The sequence below is a fragment of the Sparus aurata genome, chromosome 23 (genome assembly GCF_900880675.1).
Source record: "Sparus aurata chromosome 23, fSpaAur1.1, whole genome shotgun sequence".
In the NCBI taxonomy this organism is placed as follows: domain Eukaryota; kingdom Metazoa; phylum Chordata; class Actinopteri; order Spariformes; family Sparidae; genus Sparus; species Sparus aurata.
This window is the reverse complement of record NC_044209.1, coordinates 26,744,794-26,761,939: the sequence shown is the minus strand read 5'-3', so window position 1 is coordinate 26,761,939 and position 17,146 is coordinate 26,744,794. Positions and strand designations below refer to the sequence as shown.

At 39.7% G+C, this 17,146-nt stretch overlaps 1 protein-coding gene across 1 annotated transcript; it reads left to right on the top strand.

Moving 5' to 3' along the window:
* Positions 1-1,257: 1,257 nt before the first annotated feature.
* Positions 1,258-16,818, top strand: fam83fa (family with sequence similarity 83 member Fa). The gene is made up of 5 exons (XM_030406612.1): positions 1,258-1,860; positions 8,505-8,672; positions 10,692-10,813; positions 13,375-14,150; positions 16,066-16,818. The coding sequence occupies exons 1-5, from the start codon at positions 1,387-1,389 to the stop codon at positions 16,113-16,115; spliced, it is 1,590 nt and encodes a 529-aa protein (XP_030262472.1). The 5' UTR covers positions 1,258-1,386; the 3' UTR covers positions 16,116-16,818.
* The last annotated feature ends 328 nt before the right edge of the window (positions 16,819-17,146 follow it).

Here is a 17,146-nt window from a genome sequence, read left to right as displayed (position 1 = left end):
TTTGGGGGAAGAAGAGAAAGAAAAGCCACTCAGTTAATTTGTACGGATGTAATGTGTCATTGGTACTCAGCAAGAAGGTTCAAGAAGAAGTTTTATTTCCAATAAGATAGAGAAGATCCTTTTATTTGGATATTTCTGTGGAAACTGAAATGTTTTATACATTTCTGAAGCTTTCTTCAGAGTTTTATCCAGCTGCCTGTCAGCAGCCACAGCCTGCAGGAATACAACCAGATGTAAGGAAAGTTAGCCTTCAAAATAAAAGCTGCACTGCATCTTAAATCATGACTGGATCCAAACATCTTTACTCCTCATTAAGAAAATCCTTCGTTTTATAACCTAGAAGTGAATTTTGTCTTTTGACTTTAGAAAAGTACAATTGGTTAAAAATCAACATTACTTAAAAATGTCCCAAAAGTAGCTTGAACCAAGAAAAGCTAACTAGAAAATGAGATTAAATGAATTTTGATGCATCATATTACATATCACCTTATACATTGCTTAATACTAAATGATCATACAAATATTGCAGGAATATTATAGAAACCATACAGGCAGAAGTGTCTCATTCCTCTCCCTCTCTCGTAACCATACATACTATTTGTCACTGTTAACAGTGTTTCCCCACCTGCAGGTGACACATTCACAACGTTTGTTTTGAGCAACCAACCACAACAAACCTCAACATTAATCAAAATATCACAATTATTTCAATAATTAAAAGGAAAAGCTGCAAATAATGCAAATGCACAAGTGTCTTATCCTTTCAGCTGTACTTCTATAAACGTTTTTTAATAATAAAACATATTTTCATATGTTTTGTAAAGGAGCTAAAGTGTTTGAATAAAAGTAGTGGAGCAAAAAGTACAATGTTTCCCTTTATCTATTAATAAAATTTCAGATAATAGTTTCTTAGTTTCACAAAGTCAAACGTGATGTCTTTCAGTATTTTGTTCTGTCAGACCAACAACCATAAAACCAAAGATAATAATTTACTTATAAGGGTTTATGTCAATGATTAATTAGTTCAGCTCTGAAAACAGTAATTTCTGGAAGTCCATACAAGGAAATTCACAGAGAAAGTTATACATCTGCAAAGAATTAAGCAGTTGGATTATTAGATTTACTAAAAAAGAAAAAAGTAAAACACCTTCATGATTTAAGTTCAGAACTTAATCTAAACAAATCCGTTTTATTGTGACAGTTTTCTGACAGGAACTTGTGCGTTAATGTGGCGGGCTTTACGCCGCCATCTTGAATTTCAAACCGCCGTTGGTCCCGCCTCCTGCCTCTCACCTGAGCACCTGGCGTACCTGCCCGCACAGGTATCGCTGTGCTGGAGAGCAGCGGGTCAGCAGCGACTGTATGTGGGGCGACTTTTAGTCAGACATGGCGGAGTCTCAGCTTCTGTGTATGGACGATGAGCACGTCAACGAGAAGGTCCCGGAGTCCCGGCCGGAGTTCTACTACAGCGAGGAGCAGCGGGCCGCCCTGGAGCAGCTGCTGAGGAACGGGGACGGCGCCTTCAAGATGCGGCTGAAGGAGGACAACATCAAGGACTTCCTCTCCGCCCGGGAGGTGAGCTTCATCCGGAAAACCTTTCAGGAGTACGACACGGACAGCGACCCCGAGTCCGGAGAGACCGAGAAGTCCAAGGGGTCGTCCAGCGCCGACTCCGGGGTCCACTCCACCTACTGGCCCCAGATGTCCGACACCGAGGTCCCGTCTCTGGACATCGGCTGGCCGGGCAGCAGCGGCGTGTACAAGGGGGTGACCCGGGTGTCGGTGTACACACAACCACCCAAAGAGTCCGGGCCGCACATCAAGGAGGTGGTGAGGAGGCTCATCCAGGAGGCCCACAAGGTAACTCAGCACCTTTATCATCACAATACAGAGGTTAATAACAAAAACAAACAATATCAAGTTCTAATTCCCTAAAACAAATGAGAGAAATCTACATTTCTCAACCAGTTTCAACACAAATAAACATTTATTAATAATAATACCCAACAGTCAGTGTTGTAATCAGGATAAACACACATTAATTTAGTATACTCACAGTTTTAAAATGGAAAAACAGCTTTTCTTATCACGTAACACTGGAAAAGTCAGCCAGCAGACACGTTGAATAGATTAAACACTGTTTGTTTTACCATTAAAGCCCTGTTAATAGTGTAATAATAATGTAGTATGATAGGGAAACTTAAACAACACTGTTACTCGACATCAGTTTCCCTAATTTTCACCTTTCAGAGATATAATTAACATCTTTAACAGTTCTTTCACTTGTTTTTGGCGCCCAGCTGATATACAGGTCAGTTTGTCGTATATATTGCTCAATTATTGGCGTAAATCCCAAAAATTCAGTATCAGTTAGGATCTATACCGGTTATGTTCTTCCCATTTATACTGACTCATGATAAATGTCTTGATGACAGACACAAGAACGTTATTTATGTGAGAATAATGAAGAAAACACGAGACGAGATGAGACAAACTCAGTCAAACTTTTTAGAAAAACAATCATAGTTGCAACTAACAGTTGTTTTCACAGGAGATTAACCTGTTAATGTCTCGATTTCTCAGTTAATCTACATTAAAAATGTTAGAAATGAGTGAAAAATGTCCCTTCTAGTTTTACAAAGACAAAAGTGACGTCCTCTGATATCTTGTTTAGTCTGACAAACCCAAAGATATTCAATGTACTAATTCTTTCCAACTTCCTTGACTCAAATAATAGCTAAATAAAAAAGACTTGGAAGAACAAAGAGCAAAAACCTCTTATTGTCTTTATTCATCAATTAATCGATATATAACATGTCAGATAACAGTGTCCTAGTTTTACAAAGTCACACGTGATGTCTTCCAATCCTTTGTTTTGTCAGACCAACACCTCTAAACCCAAAGATAATCATTGACTAATTACGTTTACGCCAAGAGATTTATGGACATATTGATTCAGCTCTGAAAACAGTAATTTGTACGTCTCTTCGTGATGTGATGACATTCAACAAGAAAAGGTATGCATCCAGATCAAAACAGGTAGCTGAACAGATTTACAGATCAAGTTTGAGTTGATGTATAAACTCTGCTACAAAGATTGCACGGTTGACACTGAAGTCAACAGGTTGAACTGCAAAATAAAGAAAAGGAAAACACTTTTTATGACTCTGCAACATGAAAACAACTTTCTGTGCAATAAACTTTATCAACGGCTTCTTGTACGTCTGCTCTGAGATAGTGCCTGACCCACTTGGCCCAGAAGAATAGTTCTGAGATATTCAAATGGAACTGGCTGAAAGTGTTCATGCAACAAAGAGCTTCAGGCCGAGAACGATCACTGTCACTCCGTACAGTACGAGTCTTTGTGAAAGCACGAGGCGGCCGGTGAGGAGTGACAGTTTGAACAATGCTCGCAGGCCTTAAGCATTTACATTCACCAAAACAAGACACGCATGTATTTTAAATCTCTTAAAGGTGGCGTGAACATTTAATTGACACTAAACAAGAACAACAAAGAGCCTGAAGGTGTTGACACTTGTAATTTAGAAGTCAAAATGTTGGTGTTGACATCAACCAGAGTAAAATACAGATAATTTAAAGGACAATTCAGGTCTTTTTTAAAGTTAGTCAGCCCTTTGTGTTGAGATTTAAGCTGGATTTTAAATGTATTGTTTTTTTTGTTTTTATACTATTAAAAGAAAACTGTGTTTAATTTTATAAAATAAGTTTTAGAAATATGTTCAAACAACCCTTGAATGGTTACAAATTGTATTAAAGGAGAAGCAACATATTAAAGTTTCTTTCACAAAAGAAAAAGGATTTGAGGATGAATAACCAGGTTGCAAAATGTAGTTTCTGAAGTCTTAACTTCCCCAAACTAAATAAAGAGCAAAACCGCACCGGTAACATTAAGGCCGGATATCTGTTACACCAGTGTTTTGACTCATAAACAGTCTTTTGCTCCTAACAGAACCTGTAACCACACAATGAAGTAGTTAGCTTGACATGGAATTAAGGCTAACAATCAAGGTAGTTAGCTAGCTTGCTGGACACGCTAACAGTCCATTACTTGCACTTTTGATTGAGTATCTCGTTTGTTCTGCTTTTTAAAAAAATCAAACTTGGTTGACAGAAGGATTTAATGTATAAGTTAACAGCACCTATTTGTCAGTATTTCAGATTTAAACATAATCTAACAGGAAACCCGATAACGTAATGAGGTAAAGGAGTCGGTTACCTCGCTGAGAAGTTGGAGGTGTGCATCCTGTTATCTGAAGTTCTTCATCCAACAACTCATCTTTTTAATTTCTCCCACCGACTGAACAAAGACGACTGTTATTTTGCTCTGTAGATGCATTTTTGTTGAACCATAGCGGTGCTCAAATCACTGAACACGTTACATTTCCTGTGGCTAGCCGACTTCTGCAGCAGGAGGAAATGTTCTGTTAGCATTAGCAGTAAATTGACTCAACACTCTGCAGATAGTGAGTATCGTTTATTGTGAAAAGCCCTCATAACAGGAATTACCGGTGTTTTCACAAGCTTATTAGTTGTCAGGAAAATTTCATCACTGAAGCAAATGTTCCCGCTTATTGAAATTCAACACAATCAACTTCTTCTACAGTTTCAGGTAGTCATTTCACCAAATTGGCTTACTTAGCTCTTTCAAAATAAAAGACTACCAGCCTGCATGTGGTTTGATTTGTTTATAAAGACATTTTCTGCAATGCTGCTCTGGGCTCTTGAATGTGGTCCAAACCAGAATGAACCGAACCATCCACCTGTCACGTAGAGATACACCTGGCCTGAAAAAAACCCCCGTCTGCATCTCGTGACACATAAATCACAAGGCTGGTGATTCAAGTAAAGAGTGTGCATACTTTTCTATAAGCATAACGTGAGAGTTTGAACCTCAGGGGGCTGATAAGCGGAAATACGCTCTAAGTGTTTGGCAGGCGTTCAGGATCAGTAGATGATAAAGTTCATCTCAAGGGGCGAAATCTCAGCGTATGATCAGCTAGTTCAGCTACTATAAACACATAAAAAAGGAGCAAGTGTGTCAGGTTATGATTAATTATTCACCCTAAACAACTCTGCAACACTTTCAAAGAGCTAAGAGGTCTCATAGTGAGTTGCATTGTCCGGACCGATCAGTTTTACCGTCGTCCACACCTCAAAAAGAAAAAAGCTGTATTCTTTGTGCCAGTTAGAACAAACCCTATCTCTACTTACCCTGCAACTATAGCCTCTGGTTCTGCACGTCAGACCAATCAGCTTCAGCTTGCATTCTTCGGAGGTCAACCAATGAGAGGCAGCCGTGGGAATCCCTGAGTGGGTGAGAGGGAAATAAAGAAGAGGCTTGTTGAGTACCAACCCTAACCTGGGCTGCAGGATCACGGATTCTGCAAGTCCTGATCTGAGCTGACATTTAGAGCAGCTCGGCCTCCTCCGGCTGCACCGTGTGTGACTCAGCTTGTCAAAACTTGCATCCGTGACTCCTCCATTGAATTAGATTTAATTATTGATGCCGAAGGCTTAGTTCACCCCTCCATGTTTCATATCGCAGTGGAACATTTTACACACGTGCCTCTGGTTACACGCATCGACTTTGTGTATATTTCAGTTTTATATAAATCTGTTATTCGCTACTTGGCTTTAATTAGACGTAACAATGCTCCATACTGAAGGTTACAGAGGGAAGTTTGAGAGCGCCTGGGGGTATTTCTGTTCTGTCCTTGTATCTCACTGCACTTCGTTCTCGTGCAGTGCAGAACATCATAAGTCACGACTAGAATGACACATCACAGCCACAATTTGACCTCAGGACCGCGTAAAAAGCAGATGTGGGAAGTAAAGAAGTACAAGTGCATCGTTAATGTACTTTTTCAGCAGCTTTTTCAGGTATTTTTACTTCAATTGAGTTTTATTTTCTGACAACTTTTTACTTTTAAACCAAATATCTGTACTCTCTCCTCATCACATTTTCAAAACAGGCTTGTTAGTTTAGTTTGAACGACAGATGTTGCGAGACGAAACAAAGACGTAAAACCAGATGTGAGAAGATGCAAGAAGACAGAGAGGGAGACTGGAATGTGGAGAAAAGGCGTGTTAGTGTCTCGTATCTGCAGAGAGTTTCTGATTTTCTCTCTTTGTTGCTGCTCGGGACGCTTTACAACATGTGTCTATTTGACGTCCTGGGAATGAGACTCAACGATCAACTGTCTTTGTGGTGCGTTCAGGAACAGCTGGGACAAAATCCTACTGTTTCTACCTTTAACTTTAATAGCATCTGAATTCTATTAATATGAATCAGCAGTATGTTTTTTTTTAAACTTGCCCAGAAAACACACCTCGCGTTTCAGATTGTTTCACTCCTGATTCTGTTTTTTTTTTTTTTTTTTTTTTTTTACGACAGCCGTGTGTGGAGGAAGCTTCTCATTGGTTCATCAAATATGTTGTATTAGTTTGAAATATGGCGCAATGTCCCTCCCCCCTGTTGATCAATCAGGATGCGGTAAAATGATAAGAGATAAAAAGTTGAGGTTGATTTACACTGAAATAATGTAACTGTCTCTTTTCCTGAACAGTTGTTTCTCCAAGTACAAATATTAAAAAAACAATTAGCTGACGTATTCTGCATTTAGACACACATCGGTTACTTTGAATAGTTGATGTCATATAAGATAATACAGAGCTGATGTCACACGTCAAGCTGAAATCTTGTTTGGAGGCTTTTGGATCGGGCCCAAACGGTTACACGACGGCCGCAATAAGGAAGCGGCAAGCCACACATGATCATTTTAATTGCACTGAAGGTTATATAAAAAAAAATGTGGCTATGAAATGCTCCGCTGCAAATGATCCATCATGTTTGTGTAGTGAAATACACAGTGTTAAAGATGCATCCGTTCTTGTAGAGTCCTGTAGAATTATATATAATGTATATTATATTTATTAGTTCTGGACAGAGAAACGGCTGTAGAAACAACTAGCAGTGTGACATTTAATCGTTAATCTTAGTCACTGCTGGACTGCGTTCAAACTGTCTTCAATAACATTTTATTCACCTGGAAAAACAAGTTCCACTGACATTTCAACTGTGACTTCCTCGGTTAATCATGTGTTTAAATTCAATAACAAGTTGGTGTCGGTGTGCCAACGTGTTTGCTGTGACAGAGGGAGTGGTGCAAAACTATTATGAGTCTTAATGTTGCACACAACACGTAGAAATGACCAGATATTAGTATAACTGTTATTGCTCTGTGTGGTCAGAGACGTTTTACAGAAAAAACAAGTGTGAGTGAGTGAGTCCGGTGTTGCTGCTGTTAAGTGGATAATGTGTGAAAACCAACAGAATTTAATGAGTTCTTTTGTTCTGCTGTTTTGTGTTGGAAATATTCAGATAATCTTTTATCTAGGAGCAAAAAATAACTCTATTACAAGCAAAGTCCTGCAGTGAAGAAGTTAAAGCAGTTATTAGTTGACTTTTTAAATAACTCTACTAAAATGTGGACCAATTCAAAAATATAGAATTTTTGATTTAATGAAAATCTAAATATAGTTGGAAAAGTTAGATAGAAGTGATGGATAAATGGCTGAATTTGGCAACCGCAAAATAATTGATTAACAGGTGAAATAATTGGTTAAAAGTGCTGGATAACTAACTAAAATATTAGATAAAAGTAGCGTAATGATTAAGTCAGGGAGAGTAAAATAGCTAAGAATATTGATAAATTGTTGTAATAGGCTCGTTAGTTAAAAGTAACGGATGCACTGCTGAGTTAGCTAGAAGTGATAAACACGTTAAAGTCATGAGCTAAAAGTAATGTTAACAAACTGTTATATATTATATTATTTAGCTAAATACTTTGCTTGGAATAATGGATACTGTTGAGTTAGATAAATTGGCCTCGTTAGCTGAAGGCGATGGATAAACAGTTAAATAATTAGCTTACAGTAATAGTTTAACTGTTCAGTTATTTCAGGAGTTGGTTAAAATGGGTTGAGTAGTCTTTGATAAATAGATAATTAGCTTTAAATAAAGGAAAAAGAGTGAGATAGATGTCTGAAAACAAAGTAAATACCTGAAACTGACTGCCAAAATATTGATTATTAGTTGAAGTCAGCTCTATTAGATAAATAGTTAGCTAATGGATAAAGCTGGTGTTGTTGCTTAAAGGGTTGTCATGAGCTCACATTCAACTGAACGTCGGGAACAACTGGTTTATATAAGAATGCATCATATTTTATAAGATCATCAGATATCTTAGATGTAAAATCTTAATCTGTGCCAGCTGTTGGATTTAAATTCCATTGATGATTGATTGATTGATTGTAACAGCTGTTAGATTCCCTCTAAACTGTGGTGAGTAGAGGTGAAATGGAAAAAACTAGAGTTCAAACCCAGACAAAACCAATTGTACTCCATTAAAAGCTCTCAGGTACATTCCACCACTGCTGCTGCTGCTGTCCCTCTGATTGGCTGATTTCCTTCTCGTCCTCAGGTGGTGGCCATAGCCATGGACCTCCTGACAGACCTGCAGATCCTCCAGGACCTGCTGGATGCCTCGTCACGGCGCGGGGTGGCTGTCTACGCTGTGCTGGAGGCCAGGGGAGTGCCCCACTTCCTGGATATGTGCACTCGGCTGCAGATTAATGCAATGCATCTACGGGTGAGGAGTCGACTCAGCAAACACTGCAGAGCATGACAGAGGGAGTAGGCTCGCTAATCCAACAACACAGAGAGAAAATGAACATGGAAAGTTTGAACAAAAGTGGGTCAGCGCTCACCGTCCGTTAGGTGACAGCAGTAACTGCTGCAATCATCACGGATTAAAAAGTATTGTGTATCATTTGTCACGATTTAATAGCTGACAAAATTACTTCAGGTATAATAAAACCAAAGGCCTGTTGAAACACGACGATGGATTGCCTAATCCAATACTTTAACCCCTCACATGAGCAGTAACAGCTGTGTTCTGATCTTTTAAAGGTCCATTCATACCTCAGATACATTCAGGTTTATTAGCAAAGGTTTTCAGATCAACACAACACAATGGAGGTGAAAGAAATGTAGTTTATGGTGCTTAATTCATTGACAGCAGCTTTTACTTTCCAGGAAATGTGTCTCAAATTACTCATTTGAAATCCACACCAGCGTTACGGAGAGCTTGTGAGGTTTATTTGCATTTTTTATAATCAGTTTATGAAACATTCAAATAGTAAAGTGTATCTCTGAGTTATTTTACTTGGCTGCGTAGCTACAAAGTATAATAATTTGACTGTAATTGCAGATATGACTTCATATAAGTGTAATGAAAGTGTGAATGCTGTATACATTGAAAACAGGAGGTAGATCTGCTCCGATCTAAAGTAAGAACTTCCATCGTTACAACGTTGGAGATATATTACAGATGTTGGGTTAATTATCTTTTCAGAGATCCTTTATTGATTTGTTTGGGAAGAGGGTTCACTCTGGGCAGATCTGAGAAACCAAACTTTGTGTCACACTCTTCTCTTTGTTATTGTTGAACTCTTAAATCTCTATAGTTGGTGGACAGTATTTGAACTTCAAACCTGCAAAAAGCTAACAAAGTAAAGCTCCAGCTGTTGTCTTAATATAGCTACTTAATATCCTTCTCTAGAAGAATTGGAAGTTGTCAGGATACAAATTTACAAATCCAGTTGTGATATTCTAAAAATGTCATAGCCCTCAATGCTGCAGAAGTAACTGGATAAAGATTCATGTAAGCTTTGACCCACTTGTGTAAACTTGAGGAAAAAGTGAAAAAATCTACAGTTTCTTAAAATGTAGAAGAAGTGAAAACAAACTTTCAATCAAACACAAGATCTTTGAGAAACAAGTGGAATATTTTGACCCACCACTGCATCCAAGGGTTAAATATAAGGGTCATTCTATACCAACTGATTAGATCTTATAAAGAATAAGCAACTGTTGAGGCTTATAATACAGAATACAAAGGCTAATTTAGCAAACTAACAAACAGTTATTAGAGAAAAGTTGTAGGATTTGGCAAGGTCGAATAAAATCCACGACACGAACTGGGAAAACTTCTGAAAACTTCACTGGATTATCATTTAACGCTGCGTTCTGTGTGCCAGAACCAGAGAAATGACGTTGAACTAGATTGGAGCAGACAGCGGTTCACTGAGCCACACTGTCATTCTACCCCCGCAGCGACACAATACCCGGCCTTATCTGCTGCACGCAGAGTTTTGTAGCTCCAGCGTCGTCTAACCGGAGCTGTGGAGTACCTGGCCGCTGTGGTGTCAGTTGATAAGGCTGTGAAAGGCCTTTTCAGTGCACTGGGCTCTGTTACTCTTACCTCTTACAAGCGAACATTCATAGATCCTGAGAATAGATCCAGAGAGTGAAACTGGATGCTTCACCTCTCACCGGAGAGCCTCCTCCCAGCGTGTCTGCTGAGTATATACGTCTCCTTTTCTTTGTCCCTGCTTCTTTCTCTTCCCATAAAGTAAACACATGTGGCTGAAGGGTTTATTTCTTAAGAGAGTTGACTTTGCGACAGCGCCGTTTGAATTGGCATCTCCTTGACTCAGTCATGCATGATACATCAGGAGCTGTTTGATAGCTGGGAGAGTTTACTCAGGCTCACCCGTGTGATGCCGAGCCAGCTGAAATGTGTAATTAAGCTGGTGTGTCTTTACAGAATCTCCGTGTGCGGACGGTGAAAGGCTCAGGGCTGGCCCTGTCGTTTGGAAAGCTGCCCGGGTCCCTGTGCTCCAAATACATGCTGGTGGACGGAGAGAAAGTCATGTTCGGTTCCTACAGGTGAGCTTAAAATCACTCAGTCAGACATTCATTCACAAACTGAACAGATCTTGTAAACGTACTACAAGAAACTTTTTCACTGGTTATTAAACAGTCAGACGACCGACATAATGAAAAAGTTCCATCAGCAAGAAGATCGTTTGTTTCTAAATAGTTACTTATACCAGGATGGATAAGTCATAAAATTAAAACACAGTCTTGCATTGAGGAAAGAAGCTGCTGTGTAGTTTGTCGGTACATTTGTTTCACCGTCATCATCTTTTGTCCACGTCACATAATCTTCCTTATTGGACATAAACAGTCAATGGTTTGCTGTCAGGAGCTGCTGGAAACTGTTCGAAAAGGGTAGGCACTTTCAAAAAATACTTGGCATGTGATTGGATGAACCATCTGTCGATCACCGTCTAACTTCAACCAATCAGATCAACAGCAGGAGAGCGCCACCACCAGACGAGCCTGATGACAAATCAAACTCTTAATGAAGTCAGTGGAGAGAAAACATCTTCTCTTTGCTCTTCTTTATCCAGTTCTGATAAAACTGATGCTAAAGCAGCTACGCTAACCTCTCGGGGGGCCGCCATTGTTGTTCTCAAGCCAACACTCACATTTAACCTGGCTGTCTTCTTCTTCTTCAGCAAATACTTCTAGGTGAAATTATCCCGTAAACATGGCTGAGATTTAGCCTCAAATGGCACTTTGGAGGCGTTTTTGTTATGCTAATGATCAAATCTAATTTCCAGTCAGTGTTAATCAAGTTCTAACAAGCGATTCGTAACAGGTTTGTCCAGTTAAGAGCTTTCAGTCCGCTGGATCTGACTAGGAGGAATTCTCATGTGAAAATTAATATACATGATATATAATGTACAATAGTTATAATCAGTTATTTGTCAAAACATTACATATGACTCCATTTGAGCAGCTTTAAAACTGCAAGTGCAAAGTACGATTTGTTCCATTATGTCTGCAAACATCAAGCTGTGGATGTTTGTTTTCTGTTTTCCTCTCAGATCTAAATGTTCCTCGTCTGGCTGCAGTCAAGTATAAAAAACTACTTTCTCTAAAAGCGGACGGCAACACAAAAGAAAATCAATTATAGACTCTAAGAAGTGTTTCTGAAAAGCTTTATTAAACTGGTTGAATGACTGGAATGCTTTTAGCAGCACTCTGTTTTTATCTGCTGTTGATCCTGAGCATTATTCTATTGTTGTGGATCAACTCGCTGTTCATTATAATTACTGACTGAAGCCGACGTATGAAACCTGCAGAACAACATCGTCTGATAATACGACTGAGATCTTGTCAACAATTCTTTTTGTCTGAGCTTTTTTAAGCCGATTGTTCTCATTGAACACCTCTCGTACGAACAGATTCACTCACAAATACAACGTATAGACGAGTAGAAACACTTTCTGACGTACAAACACATTGTTTTTTAGATTTGTCAGCATTCGAGTGTTTGTTTGGAAATTTCTCTGACTTCAGCCACTGCGTCAGGGTTTTTATACAAGGTCAACATCATCGGTCATCACACCTGTCTGTGTAACTTCTCCTCCTGTATAATATATTTTTATGAAGTTGTTTTTTACTTTCACGTGCCCTCTTGCTGACAAACTATTTCCTAAATATTTCACGTCGGTTAATCTGTGAATTTAATCAATTTCATGATATTATTGTGGATTTTTAAGGACGTGTAAAGTCACGTAAAAGGATTCTCTGTCACACATCTTTAAAATCAGCGTTTGACCAAACAGAGTATGATGTCAACTTTTTTTTTTTAGCTCTTCTAAACAGCTGCAATTGGTTAAAAATATGAGTCATAAACTTGTGAGATACAGCAACAACAATAAAGATATAAAAATCCCGAATACGCTCTTTTCTTAGAATCATACTGAAGTATTTTGAATAAATCCTTGTGACAGAAACCTCCGTCCTCCAGACTGACCCTGTAAAAATAAGCTGATTTAAATGTTTTGAATACAAAGAGGAGTTAAGCTCCTGTCTTTGGTTAAACTCTGTGTCTGAATACAGATGAAACATCTTTCCACACATCATGTTTCTCACATGGAAGTGACTTTTATGAGCCAGCTCCGAGGAAACCACGTTAGTGACCGCATCAGTAATGAAACCGTTTCAGTGCGCTTCATCGACACTTCAGTGGTACACTGAAAACAAAACTGGAACGACTAATTCATGTGAAGCGAAATGAGCAAGGTCATGTTCTGACTCATGTGTGATACCTTATTACGACTCGAAGGTTACATAGAGAAATTTTACGTTTAGAAACAAGTTTTTAAAGCTTTAAAAACAACGTGAGTATCAGTCTAATATAGAAAACGTACAAAATACATCCACACACTTTCTCAGTTCAAGTCTCTCTCTTCTGCCGAACTAAAATGAGCTTAATTGTCTCATAAACTCGACTTAAACAAAGTAAAAGTCTTGGTTTGTCTTTCCAAAATCACCTCTGGTTTTGGTTTGAGCGGCAACAATTTTGGAGAATTATCCTCACAAATGTTTGTAAGTAGTTAAGTTCTGGTTTCAATCTGTCCTTCCTCCTCCAGCTTCACCTGGACCTCCTCTCGGATGGACAGGAACATGATCACGGTGATGTCGGGACAGACCGTGGACTCCTTCGATACTGACTTCAGAGAGCTGTACGCCCTGTCGGAGCAGGTGGACCTTTACAAGGAGTTCAACATCATCAAGCCGCCTCTACCTACGCCCATCACCAAGCCAAAGGTGGAGCCAGTCCGGCCTCCGCCCGTCTCCATGTCTCGCTTTCAAGTGTCCGTCAATGACTCCAGGCAGGTCGACCTGAAGGTACCTGCACACAAGTACCACAATCCTAAGTACTCGTTAGTCTTTGGGAACAGTCGGGGCCTCACAGGTTCTCTGCAGGACCTGTCGATTGACACGAACTCGGTGGTCAATGAGCCGATTCAGAGGAACGGGCTGCAGAACAACATTCACGCCATCAGGAACAGCAAGGAGAAGTTAGACCGAGACTCCCCGCAGAGTCCCGGCTCACCCGCAGAGGAGGAGGGAGGCCTGAAGAAGAGCTCGGCCACTGGACTGAAGAAACGCAGCTCCTTCAGGCACTTCCTGAAAGGGAGAGCCAATCAGAGCACGGACACTATAGAGGAAGGCGTGGCCACTACTCAGAGCCCCTCCCCTCCTCGTAAAGCGGCGGAGACAAATGGCGTGGCGGGACACGAGCTGGAGGACTCGTTTGAGATCATCGATAAACCAGGACCACTGAAAACCAAAACCAAGAAGCCCTCAAAGATCATTCAGAGAAGTATGTCTCTGCAGACCATCAACACGGGAGACGAGGACGGTACGCACCGTTTCATTTTATTATTTAATTCAACAATAACTGTTAGTAGAGGCTAATTCAACTATTCCAATAATTATCTTGTTTCTAAAATGTTTTTTTTTAAAAAGACAAATAGTCACATTTTAAAAGGAAAGGAAGAAAATACTGAGTGTGTTTGTTTGAAAAATTCAGGTCAATGATGATGGAGATTCATTTCAAGTCTTCCCAAATATAATACCTGAGATTCTGAGGGACTGGTGGCTTTTATGGAACATTTATAAACACATTTTTCTAAAAATAAGATGAAGATTAGCCAGTTAAACTACTTGAAATGCTTGTGTTCAGTATAAAAAGTCAAAGGATAAAGGAATTTACTGACTGAATAAAAAAATAACTGAATAATTCTGCCACATTTTATTGTAATGTCAGTAGGGATGTCCCGATCCGATCTGTAGGATCGGGATCGGAGCCGATCTGGGCATTTTTCTGCTGATCGGAATCGGCAGTTTTGAACGTGGACCCAAGCCCGATTTATTTATTTTTTTTTTTATTTTTTTTTTTAACGTCAGAGCACAATTTGTGGCGGAACACAGACGCGCGCGTGGTGTTACTCTGTGAAAACCTGTGAATAAAGTGTCTGCCGTGTGGAAATAACGTCAATTAGAAAGCGAAAGCAGTCCAACGGCGACTCCGTTTCGCGGAGCTGCATTTTACTACTCATATGATACAGCATATACAAAACAAAAACTCAAAGAATACAACGTGTTCACTCGAGAGTACAGGCAAGGAGACCAAAGCAGCAAACAGTCGCGGATACTTTCAGTTATGAGAAATATCCTCAGCGACATGTCCACAAATAATACAGAGAGGGTCATCAAATTAATCGCTCTGGAAAACCAGCTCATCTCCGTAATAGGGGATCAGGGTTTTCTTCGTCACCTGGAGTTTTTGAATCCCCGGTATGCCCTACCATCTCTGCATTACATTTATTCCACTTTCGAGTTACAACATGCCGGTATATGCGCACTAGTTTGGTGGGTCTCATACAGCATGTAACGCAGGCAATCCAGGAGATGCTGAACGCGTTAATAGACAAGCAACGTGTCCACGTCATTTTATGTGACAACGTAAAGTACATGAAATAAGCAAAGGATTATATGGAGGTACCAAGCGTGAGCTGCGTCTCACACACACTTCAGCTGGCTGTACACGAGGGTCTGCTGTCACAGTGCAGCGTCACACACTCACCTGCTAACACAAGGAAGGTGGAGGCTAATGTTGTAATAGCATATGCAGAATAATTAAGAGCTATATTAAAGTATATACTTTGTTTCAACAAAATAATAAAAACCTATTAAGGAACAGCTTGGATGCAGGTACTTTTTTTCTTAATACAGCTGTATTATCTAGGAAAATATTAGTTAAGGCCAAGTATCGGATCGGGACTCGGTATCGGCAGATACTAAATATTAAAGGACTCGGATCGGGATCGGGGTAAAAAAAACCTGATCGGGACATCCCTAAATGTCAGTGTTAAAAGTTCAATTTCAGTTCATTCATCCATAAAAATATAGAATTACAGGACTCCCATCATTATTATTAACTAACTAGCTGGCAGCTAAAGAGACAGATATTCACCTCAGGAGCTCGTGGAGACCAAAAATGGAGCTTAAAAAGAATATTTAACTTATATTCATCAGCTGGACACAAATAAGACTGTAAATGAATGATCGTGTTGCTCTGTAACTGCTGGATGTAGAAATAAATAAATAAATGGACAAACATAAAGACTTAAAAAGATGATTATATGTCACAGCTTGTTTCCCTTACCCCCTAAGTACTGCGATGCTTCTCTGCCCCTTAATGTGATATTAATTTCTTCTCTTTCTTAATTTTTGATTCTTTAACTTAATTCATCTTCTCTTTTGGCCAACAGGGTCCAAAAGTCGCCGGCGGCACCAAAAGAAGAACTGCATCCAGTCGTGAGAACAAACCAAAGATCTCATGACATCATGATCTCATGACGTCATGATGTCATGATTAAAGCGTCACAGTGTCACCTGACTGTAACAGGTGACATCACTTCTCTGGTCTGTGGTCTCAGTCTGAGGTGAATCTCCTCGCTGGGCCTCGTGGGAGTGACGACTGACGACACGTTTTATTTTAACTAATCATGTGACGCCTCCAGAAAATCTGAATAATGTAGCCAAAGTGCTGATGGAGGCAGATTATTATACGCCATTATTTTTCCTTTTCTATGTTTTTGTATTAAGTTATTCTACAGTTAAGTGTTGTTTTTATATTTGACACTCGTATGCTTGAACCTGAACACCACAGAGAAGTGACCCGGGCGGCGTGGGTGGATTACATCACACCTGTGAGATGACCTGGTTCCCATGGAGACAGGAAAAGTGATCAGTTGTGCTGTTGTTCCTGAGTGTCGTCTTACAGACGACCCTTGGTAACAGAAGAAGTGTTCATCGGAGTGCGTTGTGTAGGCTGTGAATAATGAACGCTGCGCCGCGCTGTCGACAGTATGAGCAGCTCGCAGCTCGCTCGCCGGCTCGGTTTTTTGTTTTTTGTTCAGGTGAAACTGGCTGAAATTAAAAATGTGAATCCTTGAGAGACACTTGAGATGTAAATAATCTAAATTTTGTAGCAGAATCTGAATAAAATGAATGAAACAGCAGACGTATCTTTTTTGTTGGGAGACGGGAAGCTTTGTCAAACATGAATATTGTTCCTGCGTCCTTCAGACAGTCATGAGTTTCAACCTCGCCCCGTCTTTGTTTGTTAACAACGGAGCCGTTCCAGGATGCCCGATCATGATACGATCACCTGTTACCAACGAACCTGTTTACCTGTGGAAAGATCCAAACAGCTCTTCTGGAGAATTTCACAACTAAAAGTCTCTTTTTGATGCTCCTGTCCGAACTTGTTTGAAACATATTGCTGCTGTCAAACTCAGAATAAGCAGATACTTCTGAGAATCGATTAAGTTAATGAGAAGAAACATT